Below are 17,914 nucleotides of genomic sequence, written 5' to 3' on the forward strand. Positions count from 1 at the left end.
TTTTTTTCCTTTGAAAACAGTGGGGTGGATCAAGCAATTCTTATGACTAAGAAAATATGTTCCATGTAGGGCTAAAATAGTGTTTCCCTGTCTGAAGTAAGTATGGTCATGGTGGAACAATTTCCTACATTTTCCAAGTTGAAAATATCAATTATTACATACTCATTTTTGCTTAATCCAGAAGTTACCTCCTAACTTACTACGATTTTTGTGTTGTTTTCAAAATACAAATCAAAACCAAAACACCACCACCACCACAAAAGCCTCCAAAAAACAGTTTTACAAAGCTGGAGATTTTGTTTAGAGAGAACTACCTATTCCTTTGTTGTGGTGGACACTTTTTAAAAATTATTATTATACTTTAAGTTGTGGGATACTTGTGCAGAACGTGCAGGTTTGTTACGTAGGTATACACGTGCCATGGTGGTTTGCTGCACCCTTTAACCCATCACCTACATTAGGTATTTCTCCTAATGCTATCCCTCCCCCCACCCCCAACCCACCGACAGCCCCCAGTGTGTGATGTTCCCTTCCCTGTGTCCCTGTGTTCAACTCTCACTTATGAGTGAGAACATGTGGTGGTTGGTTTTCTGTTCCTGTGTTAGTTTGCTGAGACTGATGGTTTCTAGCTTCATCCGTGTCTCTGCAAAGGACATGAACTCATCCTTTTTTAAGGCTGCAAAGTATTCCATGGTGTATATGTGCCACATTTTCTTTATCCAGTCTATCATTGATGGGCATTTGGGTTGGTTCCAAGTCTTTGCTATTGTGAATAGTGCTGCAATAAACATATGTGTGCATGTGTCTTTATAGCAGAATGATCTATAATCATTTGGGTATATACCCAGTAATGGGATTGCTGTGGACACTGATGGAGAGCAACTCAAACAGTAATTCCTAACAATGACGTTTGCTTCATATTTTAGTTTATATTTTAAAACATATTTCTGCATGATGTTTAACATCTTGCAAAATATATTTCATATGCATTATTTTATTTGACCCTCAGAGCAACTCTGGAAGGGGTTATCTGATATATTAATTTCTCAGTCCCATTTAAATATGTGAAAACTGAGTCTAAACTTTAGTGACTTGCATGTGTTTCCACAATAATAAAGTAATTAGAGATGCTGCCTATGTCACGGAACAGCTCTAACTCCTCTTCAGTCTACTCTCTCTCTCTCTCTCTATGTGTGTGTCTGTGTGTATATATATATATATATATATATATATATACACACACACACACACACAGACACACACACACACACACATATATATATATATATATGTAATTTTTTTTTGAGATGGAGTTTCTTTTACCCAGGCTGGAGTGCAATGGCGTGATCTCAGCTCACTGCAACCTCCGCCTCCCGGGTTCAAGTGATTCTCCCGCCTCAGCCTCCTGAGTAGCTGGGATTACAGGTGCCTGCCACCACGCCTGGCTAATTTTTGTATTTTTAGTAGAGACGGGGTTTTGCCATGTTGGCCACGCTGTTCTTGAACTCCTGACCTCAGGTGATCCACCCACCTCGGCCTCCCAAAGTGCTAGGATTACAGGCGTGAGCCACCGCGCCCGGCCTATCTTTTATGCTCAATAAAGTGCTATATATTACTAGTGATAAGAAAAACCATAGACCCTGGAACCAGTGGATTGGAGTTGGAGTCCTGGCTCTGTGATTTACTGACCAGGCCATGCTGGCCAACTTACTGATCCTCTTAGGGCTCAGTTTACTCACCTATAAAAAAAGAATAAAAATAGCAACATTTTTACAATATTGTTGATGGGGTGCTAAATGAGCTAATGATTACTTATAATAGTTTTTGTCAAGCAATAAATGCCATTGTTACTATTATTAAGGTTATTGTGCTCTTTAAGTTTTTGTTCCTCCTATATTCTTTTACTTTTGTCTATTTTTGCATAATCCAAGAGCTGATTCCCTGAGTAGCACTTAATAATAGTTAAAATAAACTGAGCATTTCCGGTTGAAACATACTTCATATTTAGAAAATAAAAAGATCTTTGACAATTTATATTTTGCTATCTTTATTGTGCCAAATTTATTAAATGATATAATTGAATTAAGGTTTTGCTTATGAGATTGTGCCGTCATATCCTATAAATGAATAACATCATATTTCTTTTTTTTCTGTCTTTCTGCAAGTAGGTCAAGCTCTGAAATTACTATATCACATATTTGATTATATATTCTAACAAGGTTGATGTTGATCCACATGGTGTATTGTTCAAATTAGAAAAAACAGTGCCTTCGTCAGGATAGGATTAACCTGTCATCAGGACACTTGGCTTGGCAAACCTAGTGTGGGTAGAATTTCTGCTCCTAATCAAACCCTGGCTGGGTGCCCTTGTGCAATGAACAACCTGAACAACTGTATGCAATGGCCCTGTCTTCCTGAATCCTATAGATTAAGCATTGCAACAAGAAATCTAAGAATGACATACCTCATGATACTTTTTCACGGTTTTCCCTGAATTGCATGTGCAGGACCTCCAGTTGACAGTTCCACAGCCACAATTTCCTCCACAGCGCTGCACGAGGAGGCAACGTGGAAAGAAGACCACATTGGCCAACTTCAGCTCTTCTCTTATATTGACCGAGTAATTCCTGGGAGTGCAACTGTAACGCTTGGCATCATCATTGAGCCTATCCAGGTCAACTGTAAGCAAATACATGCACTGTGTAAGCAAACGCAACAGTAAGCACAATTGTTCAGCATGTGTTTTGGGGAATAGAGTGGGAAGATTCTGTGAGGACAACTTTAATCCTGGGATTAAATCCATCCTCAGGCTCTCAATTACTGGGAACCTAAAGTAAAAGACCTAATTTCTCTCTTGATCCCATCTACCCTTTGAAAATAACAACAAAAACAAAACAAAACAAAACAAAAATCTTGGCTAAAATTCATGTCTTGGTTCAAATTTCCTTGCATCTTTTTTATGCAAAAAAAGTTCAGAGGAAAGAAAATGAAACATTTGGCAAATTAAAATCATTGCCTTTATCTTCAAAAAGACAAAATAAATTGCTTCTTCATTCTAAATAAATCCTGACTCTAAGCCATCACTTAAATAAAATTTAAATTATATCTAGGACACATTAGAGACAACCACTGTATTATGTCTACCTGGCAGTGAAATTTCACACATAAATGTAATAAAGAAAAGGGTTTTAGTTTTATTTTTAACTTCAAAGTTAATCAACATGTTAGAGAAAATGATTTTTTTGTGTGTGAATATGGTGCATATTTGTGCACTGGGTCCTAGATGGCAGTATAGCATAGTGGTTAAGTGCTTTGGAGCCGCAGTAAAGTTACAACTGCCTTCAATCACATCATGGCTATGTTTCCTTTTAGTTGGAAAGTTATTTAATGGCTCTGAACTTCTGCTTCCTCATCTATAACACGTAATCATTTGAAGAATTGAATGTAACATGCCTGGCACTCAATGCCAGCTATTCTTACTAATCTTGATTCATTTGAATCTCCCCCTCTCACATTCTTTTCCTTTAAAGTCAAATGGACAAAATTTAAAAATATACTACGTCTTTCTCCCTCTTTATGTTTTCTTCTTTGGACATTATATAAATGATTATCAAGGGATATGGTCAGTGGGACTTCTATGAACTAAAAGCACCACAATATTTTCAAAGCTAAGTCATAAATATTTACTTGAATTCAATTCGCATTATTGTGTTACACAAATTAGATTTGATTTCGTGTTCTCCAAGTCCATCCAATTATCCATCCATTTGGCAGCCAAATCCTCTTATTGGTGCATACATACATGAGTATCTTCTCACAAGAACACAGTTAGAAGCAAGTCCTTTTGTCTGCACAGAACCCACCACCCTTTCCCAATGCACACCCTCGTGTGCACCAGGCCACCACAGAAGGAATCCCATGAATGTTAGGAAGTTATCACCATGTTCATTCTAAACTCTAGCCCTGGTAAATGTCTTAGGCTTAAACCGAAACTGCTTAAGGAGAAGGAAGAAAAAAAGCCTTTGGGAGCAGAGGTCAAAAGTCAAGGACAGTGTCAGTAGAATGCATCTAAGGAAAATTGCAGGAACAAGTGTGGACCATGAGTCCACTAACCGCATCCCTGTTTGTCTTTTTATATCTACAACTGTGCTTTGATTCTCAAGGGCAGGGATTTATCCCCAATTGTCATACGCTGAGCCCAGGATACTGTGGGAACTAAATAAATGCCAAATAATCACTGTGCATAATTTATTGCTGTTTTTTTATTCCTTTGTAAAGACATGTCATAACTTTAGCTATAATCAATCCAGATTTAAATTGAATGAACTCTGTCTTGGGAAAGGAACCATTTTATTGCTGCTAAAGCCCTGAAAATAACTGCAAGCAAAGCAGAAAGGATTACAGAAATGGATTAAGAAGTGCAGCAATCATCCATTACAAGTGTCACCTTGAGATAAATACTGATGCTGGCCTGTGCATTCCTGGGCTTGTGAACAGGGCTGATGCAGAGGGCCAAATCTGCTGCTTGTGATAATGGGAAGATATTTGTCTAACACGGAGGACTAAAGAGGTACAATTAGCAGGAAGGGATCGTGATGTGTGAGAAGGCAGAGAGGGACAGGACGCAAGCGGCAACACTGAGTCTCTGCTTTCGTTCAGCCCTCTGCTGAACTATGTCATAACCTTACAGATATGACTACATTTAGTTGTTCCCCACCCATTTGAAGTGAGTATTATTTGCTAAGAGTTAACAGTGAATGGTAAAACTGGAATTGAAGCCTTTCCCCCTTTTGCTCCATAGTCTCTGTCACTTTAAGCAGAATAGAGGGATGGTCAGTAAGCCATTAGTTGAAAGAAGAAGACCAATGTTATGAGGGCTGTACTGGACTTTCCTGTCTGATGTTGAACCGGGGTTGGGTGGTGAATGGCCACATCCTTATCTTCAGAAGACACCCAAGCCAAAGTACAGCATGCCTTCCCTATGGGAATTCCAATAAACTCCAAAGTGCCCTCCACAAACCAGGAGAAGGCATGTAAGCCTCATTCTATTTGAAACCAAACTCCTCACATTGTATAACTCTTTGACTAGCATTGGTTACTTCCATTTCTTACTCACCATGAGGAGATTCACAATTCTGTCAGTTTTATGCATCAATTCACTAATGTCACTAAGAACTGTGACCCAGTGTGACTGCTGTAGAATCCACCTGCCCTACATATCAGGCGATTGAAACCACCGAGGCACTCAATTTAGAATTAGAACTGAAAGGTTGTTCTGACTGGATGCAAATAACTTCAAAGCGTGATTGCAGACTTTCTGCAGGGGATATTGAGTTTCCAGTCAAAGAAGACTGATAAGCCAGTGCAGCAGAGCAGGGAGCCAGACAGAGGCTGAGCAGCAATTAAGGTTTCTGGTGCTTGGGTTAGAAGGAGAATTCTGGAGTGAGACTTCTGGGAGGGAGACAGGCCAAGTGGTGTCAACCGAGAGAGGGGCTGCCCTTTCCGTTCCTGCATCAGTCTCCATAGCTGAACATTTCAGAGCATCAAGGGTGTTCCAAATTTAATTCAAGGGCCCGCTAATTTCAGCTAACGTCCCTTATTTCATCCCAGTCTACATCATGGAATAATCCCTCTTTTTCTGTCATTCTGAATTTTAGTTTTGCTTTATCAAAGCTCTTTGACATCAATTAAGTTTTTTGGGCCTCATACAGGCAGTTTTCTGGAAAGGCTGGGAAGGCTCCCCTGTCCTCAAAAACTTCCTTTGGACATACTGGTAAAGTGTGGGGTGCTGCACAGTGCACAGGGGAGCACTTTTCCTTCTGCAGCCCCTGCCTCTAGGTGCAGCCTAATCACAGAGGTGCTTTGAGATGTAATAAGAATGCTGGGATCTGAGCTCTAGAATGGGGACGTGAATGCACACCCTTTTATAGTTTCTAATATTACGTGTGGGAGGAAGGAGAGTCAACCTGTTCTTTTTGATCCTGGCCATCTAGACTACTAAGTGCTGTGTTCATCATGAGTGCATGAAATACTCATAAATGCTATGAATTACATACAATCATTACTCTTACTTTTGCAGTTGAGGAAACTGAGCCTTTCAAAAGTTAAGAAAAAAAAAAAAAAACTTGTCCACAGCCATACAACCAGTCAGTGGTAGAGCCAGAGTTTGAATCCAGGCCTCTTCATGCCTTTTGTACATTATGAGCCCAGTGTAAAGATTTGAAGGAGGGTTCAGAGAGCAGCTTCCACAAGCGATGCTGAAGTCTTCCCACCAGAGGACCACTTGCTGTGCAAATGACCTGGCTTCCTAGGTGCACCCATAGGCACTAACCTGTCATTTTCACAATGTCATTAATACACATACCCAAGCACGAGCAGCTGTGTATCCTCATCCATCTATTCAGTTCTGACTAATAAACCAGGCAGCTATTCAGAGTCCACTTTTGTCTTTGGTATTGTGATAAAACATTTCGTCCTTTTATCTGAACCGAGTGGACTTTGGCCAATGCACACTCTTCCTTTTGTCCTCATTTCTCCTTGAACCCTTTCTTGCCTCATCTAGGAGCTGAATGGATTGATAGCAATGATTTGTCCTCAGTGGGAACAAATGCCAGGATCCTAAAGATTCTAGTTTCTGTAGGACAGATAAAACCAATATAATATTTCACATACTTGGCAAGCACAACATGGGTGGTGATCAGCTTAAGATAAAAATTTAAAAATCTATTCCTTATTAAAGTGAAACATATTTATTATTTTATACAAGTTACGTGTTCTGGTGGACAGAAGTCCAAAATGTGCCTTACTGGGTCAAAATCAAGGTATGTAAAGGTAAGTCTGTTTTTTTGAATACAAAAATTCATTATGAAACAAAATAATCTCCTCACTTTGAACATGGGAAAGCACCTTTGTTCTCCACATGCACAATAATTTACTGCTTGTTTTGGTCAACAAGAGGATGGTTTCCTTGAGTCAGTCTCTAAACATTAAGTTATCAGTTGGCTTTCATTGTGCTGGTCATTCATCAATCTTTATTCTGATAGTAGAATCACATGCTTTTTTCTCTTGATCATCCACAGACTGTCAGAGAATCCAATTAAACTGCTGCATGTCCTTGAAGATAGCCAGTAATCTTTTTCTTTTCTTTTTTTTTTTTTTTTTGAGACAGAGTCTTGCTCTGTTGCCCAGGCTGGAGTGCAGTGGCATGATCTCAGCTCACCATAACTTCCGCCTCCCACGTTGAAGCAATTCTCCCGCCTCAGCCTTCCAAGTAGCTGGGACTACAGGTGTGTGCCACATGCCCAGCTAATTTTTGTATTTTCATTAGAGATAGAATTTCACAATGTTGGCACCAGTAATCATTTTATTGTTGTTGTTACAAGGTCTAGCCTTTATAATGCTAAAGTTCTTTATAAACTCTTAGCAGGCATGTAGCAGCAGCCTACATACTAGTGCATATTTACCACATGGTGATGGCATGTGGAGAATGAGCACTCAAAGTAGGGCCATGATGTTTTTGAAAACCATGCTCTTGTTCTTCTGTTTTGCTTTCTCTGGCATCTCAGCTTGCTATATTATTTTAATCTTCTAGAGCTCAAGTCAAAAGGCATATTCACTCTACATCTCCTATGACTCCTTCTGTATGTACTCACCACACTTTTTCTGCCCTCTATTATAGCATTTACTTCATAGACCTTGTTTTGTTTTCTTTACAGATAGTCCAACTTACAATGGTTCAACATGATTTTTTTTTTTTTACTTTTTGATGGTGCTTTCAGCTGTGTATGTTAATGGTGAGCACCCATAAAACCATTCTGTTTTTCACTTTCAGTAAAGTATTCAATAAATTATATGAGCTATTAAACCTCTATTATAAAATAGGCTTTGTGGTAGATAATATTGACCAACTATAGGCTGATATATGTGTTCTGAACATGTTTAAGGTAGGCTAGGCTTAGCTATGAAGTTCAGTAGGCTATGTGTATTGAATGTGGTTTGACTTAACTATATTTTCCAATTACAATGTGTTTATTGGGATGTAAACCCATCAAAAGTTAAGAAGCATCCATATTCAGGTGCTTCTTTTCTATTGAACTAAAAAAGTTGTTGGAGGTAGAGAGCTAATCATCTTTTTATCCCTTCTCTTCTAGTACTTTGTCCCTAATGTAAGGACCAAATGCAGCTCATTCAAGCTCACTTCTAAAACCATTTGACTTCAACGATTAGGAGCAAGGTGCTGCTGAAGGAAGCACAACATCGTCTTTGTGCCAGATTCCCTTTGCAAGAAATAGACACTCAATAATTACTACCTGAATGAATCAGATAAACCATGGATTTTTTTCAGTTTAATTTTTTATCACAAAGGTGAAACAATTCCAACTATCTTTCAGGAATGCATAGAGTATTATTAATACTTTATATGTTGAATGTTTGGATCTTATCTCAAGACTAGTCTAGGATGTGGTGTAGTGCGAAAGTGTTAGGTTAGAATTAAGAAACTAGGATTTAGAACCATCTCTGCCAAGGATAAACCAAGATGCATGAGATGACTGGCACCAAGATCCGTGAAATATAGAAGGAGTGGCACACATGGTAGAGCATGGTCTTGAGAAGACTGGTTCTCAGATGCAAACATCAAGGTGCTAAGGAACATTGCCTTTGTCAAATGGGAGACAGTGCCATAATCTGTTATGAAAAGTGCTAAACATTTCCCTTTAATGTTGCAGCACCAGGTTTATGATGCTTTGGGGTGGGGTGGGAGGTGAGGGGACTATAGGAATAATTGTATTATTTTTGTTAAACAACCAGGGGCTCTCAGCCTTTCTCAAGGTTCATAAATTCACCAGGAGTCTTCATCCTTATGAATATTACAACCTCACTGTGATTTTCAGATTCCCTCTTCTATAAATCAGCACATAATTATGAAAACTGTTTTCACATTTCAATCCCAATGCAGAAGTGCAAATAAATCTGGAAAGGACAATTATTTTATAAGTTTTAATGAGGGACTATCAGGATACTTTAACTTAAAATTATGAAAGACACTGAATTTTGTGACTCCACATGTGGGTTTAACATCTAAAGAATAAAAACATTTACCACTTGTTTTTACACAAATTAACCTAAATCACAGCAAAAGATTCTTAATCAGACAATTCCTGATTTTCAAGGTTTAGAAGCATTGTGAAGCAATTTGTGAATGCAAACTTACTGAGCAACTACTATGTATCCAGCACTTTGTGAGATGCTTTCACAAAATCAAATTTCATTTAATTCTCACAGCAAACCCTCATCTTAGATATTACAATTCCCATTGGATGGATGTAGAAACTGAGTTGCAGAGGACTTAAGTGACTTGCCTAAAGCCACTGGACGTAAGTAGATATTCAGCACATATGTACTGGAAAATCAATGGATGACTGAATGAATATCTGGAAGGCACTGAATTAGCCATGAAAGCAGTAACACCATCATAAAGCAATTCTCTAAACCCTGGGAATTCATGACCTGGGTGATGTATAAAGCATATCTATGAAATGAAAAATTTTTAAAAAAACAAGTTAGGAGATGAAGGTCTTAAAATTTCTTGTTCTCATTTACTAGACTATGAATCCCTGAGCTTTAAACACCATTGAGTTGCTCACAGCATGAGCTTTGCAGCCAACAAGGCCAAGTTCATGTCATGATTCTCTATTTTCTAGCTCTCACAGAAACTTTCTGAATTTTTTTCTTTTACTATGCAAAATGGGAACCACAGTAGCTCCTGCCAAGGAACTTGTTAAGATTAAATGAGTTTTGAGTGTTTGAAGCACAGGTCTAAATCCTACCTCTCAGTAGGTATGCCCACATTATTACTGAAGTGAGTAACACAGATCAAAGAAGGAAGTTTAAATCAGAAGCACCTAAAACTAGAAGGAGCTGAGATTCTGTAATTGGTGATTACTAAGGAATGGAAGGCCATGCCCACCTTGAACTAAATACAAAAAGCCAATGATCAGGTGTGTTCAGTTTGATTACATCAGACGTAACACTATCCTTTGCAAGTGTATTAGTCCATTCTCATACTGAGATAAAGAAACACCCAAGACTGGGTAGTTTATAAAGAGGTTTAATGGCCTCACAGTTATGCATTGCCTGGGAGGCCTAAGGAAACTTACAATCATGGCAGAAGGCGAAGGAGAAGCAAAGGCACGTCTTACATGGTGGCAGGAGGGAGAGCATGTGTGCAAGTGTAGGGGAACTGCCCTTTATAAAATCATCAGATCTTGTGCCACTCACTCACTATCACAAGAATAGCATGGGGAAAACCATCCCCATGATTCAATTATCTCCATCTTGTTTCTCCCTTGACATGTGGGGATTATGGGGATTATGGGGATTGCAATTCAAGATGAGATTTGGGTGGGGACACAATGCATAACTATATTAGCAAGTAAAGACACTCAGTGAGTTGGATCTCTCAGCACCAGCAGTGCCTACAAGCATATATGCTCTAGGAGCAGTGTAGTGTCTCCTTAAGTCTAGTGGGGCATAAAGGAAAACAATCCCATAATCATTTTCCAATGCTTCACAGAAAAAAATTAGCACAGCAAACACAAGGAACACACATTTTTCTTTAACAAGAGTAATTGCAGTGGAAAATGCACATTTGTTCATCCGACGCTAAAAGTTACCTATGGCTTTCCACTGTCAAATGGATTTTTCCTATTGATTTGCATTTGAATGACATGCCTAGATGAGGGGAATAACTTTGATAATGAGGGTGGGGTTAGGATATCCACAAAGACGGACAACTGTGTCTAGGATGAAAGCAGAGGTGGCACAGGCACCAGGAGGAAAAACAACTGAAAGTTGTCCCACTGCTGAGATTTTCTTAAAATATTTCATGTGTGTGCCCTCATAGACACACAACATGATAAACAACAATATGGTTTTTATGAATGCTTGCTGGCAAACAGAGTAAGTGAGGCAGCTAGATACTTACAAATCATACGAGTCATAAACAGTGGCAAAAGTCTCTAAAAGGAAAGCTTAGCAGAAAAAACATCCAATAAGCAAAATAGTGTCAGAAAATTTCTGGATAAATAGTATCAGAAAAGTTTAGTACTTGGAGATAATTTTGTAAACTTTTAATGAGTACACTGATTATACAGATAATTAAATATGACAATATTTGCCAAATACTATCTGTGAGGCTCTCCAGATTACTGATGGTTATCTTAGAGCCTCATAGGGAAGACAGCAGAGCAATTAATAGAAATATCTTGGTTCTGTGCAGAGTTTTGCAAGCAATTCAAATAATAACAGTAGCTATCATTTATTGAGGGTGTTAGATACTCTTTCATTACCTAATCCTAACACAAATTTGCAAAGTGCTTATAATTAGAGCCATTTTACAAAGAGAAGAAAATAGAGAATCAGGGGTCTGTAATTGACTTCTCCAAGGCCACTGCTACTGATTTTAGGATTTGAGTTAGAGTTTTATTACAAGTTAGTTTGACTCTCAAGTCCATGCTCTTTCCATTGCAACATCCTTCTTTCTTTTGCTCTATTTCTATTAAATTTATGTCAAACAATTTTAATATTGATAAATAAAACTTTCACTTGGTAAAGGTACCAAATATACCACATGGTTCAGGAAACTCAATGAAGCTAACCATCTTTCAATAATAGAAACTATTATTAACAATAATGTAATATTAATAAGCAACACAAATTATTATTAATGTCTATTATCTACTGATGTCACCAGTACCTCCTTAATTTACAGAGATGTAGTTACAGATATCTGAAGACTGACTGATCTGACTCATCACTGGTGTCGGCCAACAGCTTTTGTCAAATTCTTAACCCAGGTATCAAATAGGCAGACAGAGAAAATTGCAAGCACTCAGTTTCTAAAATATGTTCATATGTTAATGCTCTCTGAATAATTTCCTACATTTGAAATCATTTTTGAAAAATCAAAACTTGTGTCCTCCTGTTTAGCATGCAGTGGCATGACAAAGAAACAGCAATAAATGATAACTTTTTTTAAAGAACCTATTCTGACTTAAGAGAACTCAGAACGAATGAAAACATACTGATATAAAACATTTATTTCATTTATTTCTCAGTTTCTTATGCTAGTTATTTACCTGTAAATAATTTGCAAATTAGAGTCAAATGTTTTAGATTTTAGAGCAAAATGTCATGGAGAAAATAATAGAATTGGTATTAGATCCTTGGAAATGCGTTGGTAACTGTTCCACAGTTGTAACATCTAACCATTTAGAGTCTGTAAAAATCACATATTTCAAACGTCATCATTTGGAACTAATTTAGTATCAAGATGTTTACTGCACTCAATATTAAAATACTGTTTTTTGTTTGTTTGTTGTTTTTTGTTTTTTTTTTAAAGCAGGGTCTTCACTCTGTTGACCAGGCTGGAGTGCAGTGGTGCAATGACAGCCCATGGTAGCCTTGAACTACCCGGGCTCAAGTGATCCTCCCACCTCAGCCTCCTGAGTAGCTGGAACTACAGGTATATGCTTCACGCGTGGCCAACTTTTGTATTTTTTGTAGAGACAGGTTCTCACCATGTTGCCCAGGCTGGTCTCTCACTCCTGGGCTCAAGCGATCTGCCTACCTCGGCCTCCCAAAGTGTTGGGATCACAGGAGTGAGCCACTGTGTCGAGTCTAAAACACTTTTTAAAAGAGGAGTGGATTTGAATTTTAGCATGCGTATCTAAAAATGATTACTTTTTGGAGAACAATATATTTTAATTATTAGTTTAAAACTATTAATTTGGAACACCCCAATAATTTTGTTCATATTTTAATCACAACACAAGCTTTGAAAACAGGTTTCCCTCCTTGCCATTATGTCTTGGATTTTTCTTTGGTGAACACACTATCATTCTAGAAAGTCAAGTTCTCCTGGAATAAGAAAAAGAACAGATCTTACTTAGATTGTTTATCTCCATAAATCACCTCTCCGTTAATGTCCAGTCAGGGCTGATCCTTTCTTAATTTAGAAATGTTGCATTTTATGCTATGAACTTGAATAAATATACATTGTCCTTAAATTCATAGGTATATGTTTTTTCTGTTTTGTTTTGTTTTGTTTTTTAATTTTATGATTATTATACTTTAAGTTTTAGAGTACATATGCACAATGTGCAGGTTTGTTACATATGTATACATGTGCCATGTTGGTGTGCTGCACCCATTAACTCGTCATTTAACATTAGGTATATCTCCTAATGCTACCCTCCCCCCTCCCCCCACCCCACCCCACAACAGTCCTCAGTGTGTGATGTTCCCCTTCCTGTGTCCATGTGTTCTCATTGTTCAATTCCCACCTATGAGTGAGAACATGTGGTGTTTGGTTTTTTGTCCTTGTGATAGTTTGCTGAGAATGATGGTTTCCAGCTTCATCCATGTCCCTACAAAGGACATGAACTCATCATTTTTTATGGCTGCATAGTATTCCATGGTGTATATGTGCCACATTTTCTTAATCCAGTCTATCGTTGTTGGACATTTAGGTTGGTTCCAAGTCTTTGCTATTCTGAATAGTGCTGCTATAAACATACCTGTGCTTGTGTCTTTATAGCAGCATGATTTATAATCCTTTGGGTATATACCCAGTAATGGGATGGCTGGGTCAAATGGTATTTCTAGTTCTAGATCCCTGAGGAATCACCACACTGACTTCCACAATGGTTGAACTAGTTCACAGTCCCACCAACAGTGTAAAAGTGTTCCTATTTCTCCACATTCTCTCCAGCACCTGTTGTTTCCTGACTTTTTAATGATTGCCATTCTAACTGGTGTGAGATGGTATCTCATTGTGGTTTTGATTTGCATTTCTCTGATGGCCAGTGATGATGAGTATTTTTTCATGTGTTTTTTGGCTGCATAAATGCCTTCTTTTGAGAAGTGTCTGTTCATATCCTTCACCCACTTTTTGATGGGGTTCTTTTTTTTTCTTGTAAATTTGTTTGAGTTCATTGTAGATTCTGGATATTAGCCCTTTGTCAAATGAGTAGGTTGCAAAAATTTTCTCCCATTCTGTAAGTTGCCTGTTCACTCTGATGGTAGTTTCTTTTGCTGTGCAGAAGCTCTTTAGTTTAATTAGATCCCATTTGTCAATTTTGGCTTTTGTTGCCATTGCTTTTGGTGTTTTAGACATGAAGTCCTTGCCCATGCCTATGTCCTGAATGGTAATGCCTAGGTTTTCTTCTAGGGATTTTATGGTTTTAGGTCTAACATTTAAGTCTTTAATCCATCTTGAATTAATTTTTGTATAAGGTGTAAGGAAGGGATCCAGTTTCAGCTTTCTACATAGGGCTAGCCAGTTTTCTCAGCACCATTTATTAAATAGGGAATCCTTTCCCCATTGCTTGTTTTTCTCAGGTTTGTCAAAGATCAGATAGTTGTAGATATGCAGCATTATTTCTGAGGGCTCTGTTCTGTTCCATTGGTCGATATCTCTGTTTTGGTACCAGTACCATGTTGTTTTGGTTACTGTAGCCTTGTAGTGTAGTTTGAAGTCAGGTAGCGTGATGCCTCCAGCTTTGTTCTTTTGGCTTAGGATTGACTTGGCGATGCGGGCTCTTTTTTGGTTCCACATGAACTTTAAAGTAGTTTTTTCCAATTCTGTGAAGAAAATCATTGGTAGCTTGATGGGGATGACATTGAATCTATAAATTACCTTGGGCAGTATGGCGATTTTCACGATGTTGATTCTTCCTACCCATGAGCATGGAATGTTCTTCCATTTCTTTGTATCCTCTTTTATTTCATTGAGCAGTGGTTTGTAGTTCTCCTTGAAGAGGTCCTTCATGTCCCTTGTAAGTTGGATTCCTAGGTATTTTATTCTCTTTGAAGCAATTGTGAATGGGAGTTCACTCGTGATTTGGCTCTCTGTTTGTCTGTTATTGGTGTATAGGAATGCTTGTGATTTTTGTACATTGATTTTGTATCCTGAGACTTTGCTGAAATTGCTTATTAGCTTGAGGAGATTTTGGGCTGAGATGATGGGGTTTTCTGGATATACAATCATGTCATCTGCAAACAGGGACAATTTGGCTTCCTCTTTTCCTAATTGAATACCCTTTATTTCCTTCTCCTGCCTGATTGCCCTGGAGGCATATGTTTTCAATGAATTGTAGTTTAGTTTTAGTTAAACTGCAGTGGTAATGCAGCAATTTAAGGAGTATTTATGTAGCTTACAGAAAGAACACCCATATAATTTCACTTAATTTTATGCACACTTCCGATACTCATTATTAGTATATCTACCATAAAAAGTAAATGCAATTTGAACTTAAAATACTAATTTTTTAAAAATTAACTTCTGGGCAGCTTTGAGGTTAAAGCATGAGGCTGAAACTACTGGCAAAAATTAGGTTTGAAACTACAGTTATCTACAGATTTCAATTATATATGCTACCCTTTTCTCCATTACCCCCTAGGAAACTGAAAGTTGAATATATTAACTTGTTATATTATCTTCACTCCAGAAGCTTTTACAGACAAGTTTGAGCTTATCTATTACTTGTGAATTTTAAAAATGTAGACATTATTGCGTTGACATCCTGGTTTCAATACTTGGTAATTTTATCTGTTTCCTCTCTCTCTCTTTCCTCACCAAAACTTTACTGTTCTTTTGCATTCGCCATTTTCAACTCTTCTTGAAGAGAACAAAAAGCTCACTTACCACCTCACCTCCCTTCTACTAAATAAAAAGAAGCAAAACACATCATTTAATTGTAAAATATGAACCTTCATATTTTAAATATTCCTGATTCATTATAAGTTCTTTACTCAGTGTGTCTGCATTCTATTTCAGAGTTCATAAAACTCTGTGTTTTGTATATTCACATTCAAATGTCATCTTAGAATCCTGCTCTTTGCAATCATGAAAAATGCCACTTTCCATCTGTCTGGACAAATCAGAAGAATGGATGCTCAAAAGACATTCATAAATGATGAGCTTGCTTCTGCACAACATCATTAAGAAATTATTATACTGATAGAAGGAGACTTTATGGAGATCCTGAAAAGGCAAAGTTTTATTTGACACCTAATGGACTTCCATTATCCATCGCTATTTTCCTGTTTTCACTGTTTATTCACTGCTCCCCTCCTCATACATTGGCATACAAGCCATGAATTTGTATTTTTAAGTTCTCAAAGCAGAAAATACCAGCTGAAATATTAAACCTGACTTCCCCTGTTTTTGTGATACATGCAGGTGATTCAGCATCAATGGAATGATAAATAATTAAATCAGCACATTTATACAAGAGCAGAGACAGTGGTGACTTGCCAGGGTTAAATTAAATGGTACAAAAATGCCTTAGGGCCATTTTAAACAAGAGATTAAGAAATGCAACCTAAGCCAGCAGGGGAGAGAGACGATGTTTACTTTGTCACAAACATCAAGTAGTATGTCCCCTTGAATGCTCTTGCAAGGTTATTTCGGTAACCAAAGACATTTTTAATAAAGCTACCCTCTCCAGTCTATGGGGTGGTTTCTATAAACTTTAGAAATAGGCTAACACTGGATTAGTAATATATTCCATCCCACAAACATTAATTGAGCATCTAAAATATGTCAGAGACTGTTCCAAGTACTGCAGATACAGGATGAACAATCTCTAAAGTAGTGCTTCTTGACACTGGCTGTCTCTAAGGATCACTCTCCTAGGAACCATAAATAATATCAATATATATCCCAGTCTCACCCCACTGAGATTCTGAGTCAATGTATCTGGGGTGGGACTAGGCATCTGAAGGTTTTCAAAGCTCCCTCAGTTATTAAATATTCAGCCAGAGTGGAGAACCATAGGAGGTGCTGGGATCCCAGATCCTCTTAGAGGAAACAACAGTACAATAACAGTGCAGCAGTAGGACATACAAAGTGAGGTGGTGTCTTAAGTGCTCCTAACTTTACCAAGTTAGGGGGTGGGTAGACATCACAGGGACTACATCACAGAACAAGGGACAAGGTAGGCTTCACCAAGGACGTAATGCAAACATATTTCAGAATTCTAAGTCATTATAGCTAGCTAACAATTTTTGAACACGTATGAAGTGTCAGGTGCTCTTGATGGCACCAGAAGCAGTCCCCAGAAGTAGGTGTTATTGCACACACATTGCCAATAAGAAAACTGAGATCAGGGTACCTGCTAAAAAAAAAAAAATCACAAAACTTGTAAGTGGCAAGGTTAGAATTTGAAACCAGGCCTCCTGCCTCCAACTCAACACAATTTCTAGGGGGAAAAAAAGTAATGGATTTAGGTGATTTCAAAATTTTAATATTTCCAGGAAAAAGATGCCAAGAAGGGCTGTCCCTTGAATTGCTGAAGACAGAGTCAGCTTTTATTGCTCGTTTGTCCAATACTATTTTTATATAAAATTTCCTCTGGGGTTTTCAAAACATGTGCATATTTTACTTTCTTTTAAGTTGACCTAGTAGAGATCCAAACACAGCAATGTCTTACAGAAAAGCAATTTTTTCTTTAAATTGAATCCAATCTGTGCCCTGGAGAGATTCAGGGCTATAGTGATCTGCACATGGCGTATCTCCATAACACCAGGGCCACCAGGGACTTTCTTGTCCCCCTCTTAGCTAAGCCATAAGCAGAAGGCCCAGGCAGGAGTTAACTAATTAGTCATTTTGTCCCAAATGTTATAAATGGTTGTGCTAAAGCAGCCCAGGTTCACAGCTCTTAAAAGTATTCTTAATATTTCAAAGTGCAGGAAACAAGCTGTATCTTGGTGAAATACCTTTATATCTACAACGCAAACCAGCCTTTCGAGACCTTTTACGGAACATTTCAATTATAACAAACCTTATCAAATAAGGAAAGGACATAACAGACTAGAAGTAATTGTTTTATTCAATAAGAGGCAACTATAT

The 17,914-nt window shown here is 37.9% G+C and overlaps 1 protein-coding gene across 2 annotated transcripts in view; it reads right to left on the reverse strand.

The window, feature by feature from the left end:
- The window catches only part of PDGFD (platelet derived growth factor D), a 257,241-nt gene that overhangs the window by 17,292 nt on the left and 222,035 nt on the right, over positions 1 to 17,914 (reverse strand). For both annotated transcript variants that reach the window (XM_001154475.8, XM_522165.9), the window contains exon 6: positions 2,465 to 2,679. In XM_001154475.8, the coding sequence (XP_001154475.1) occupies positions 2,465 to 2,679 (215 nt within the window). The remainder of the gene's footprint in view (positions 1 to 2,464; positions 2,680 to 17,914) is intronic.

Source organism: Pan troglodytes, chromosome 9 (genome assembly GCF_028858775.2).
Source record: "Pan troglodytes isolate AG18354 chromosome 9, NHGRI_mPanTro3-v2.0_pri, whole genome shotgun sequence".
NCBI classification, from domain to species: Eukaryota; Metazoa; Chordata; class Mammalia; order Primates; family Hominidae; genus Pan; species Pan troglodytes.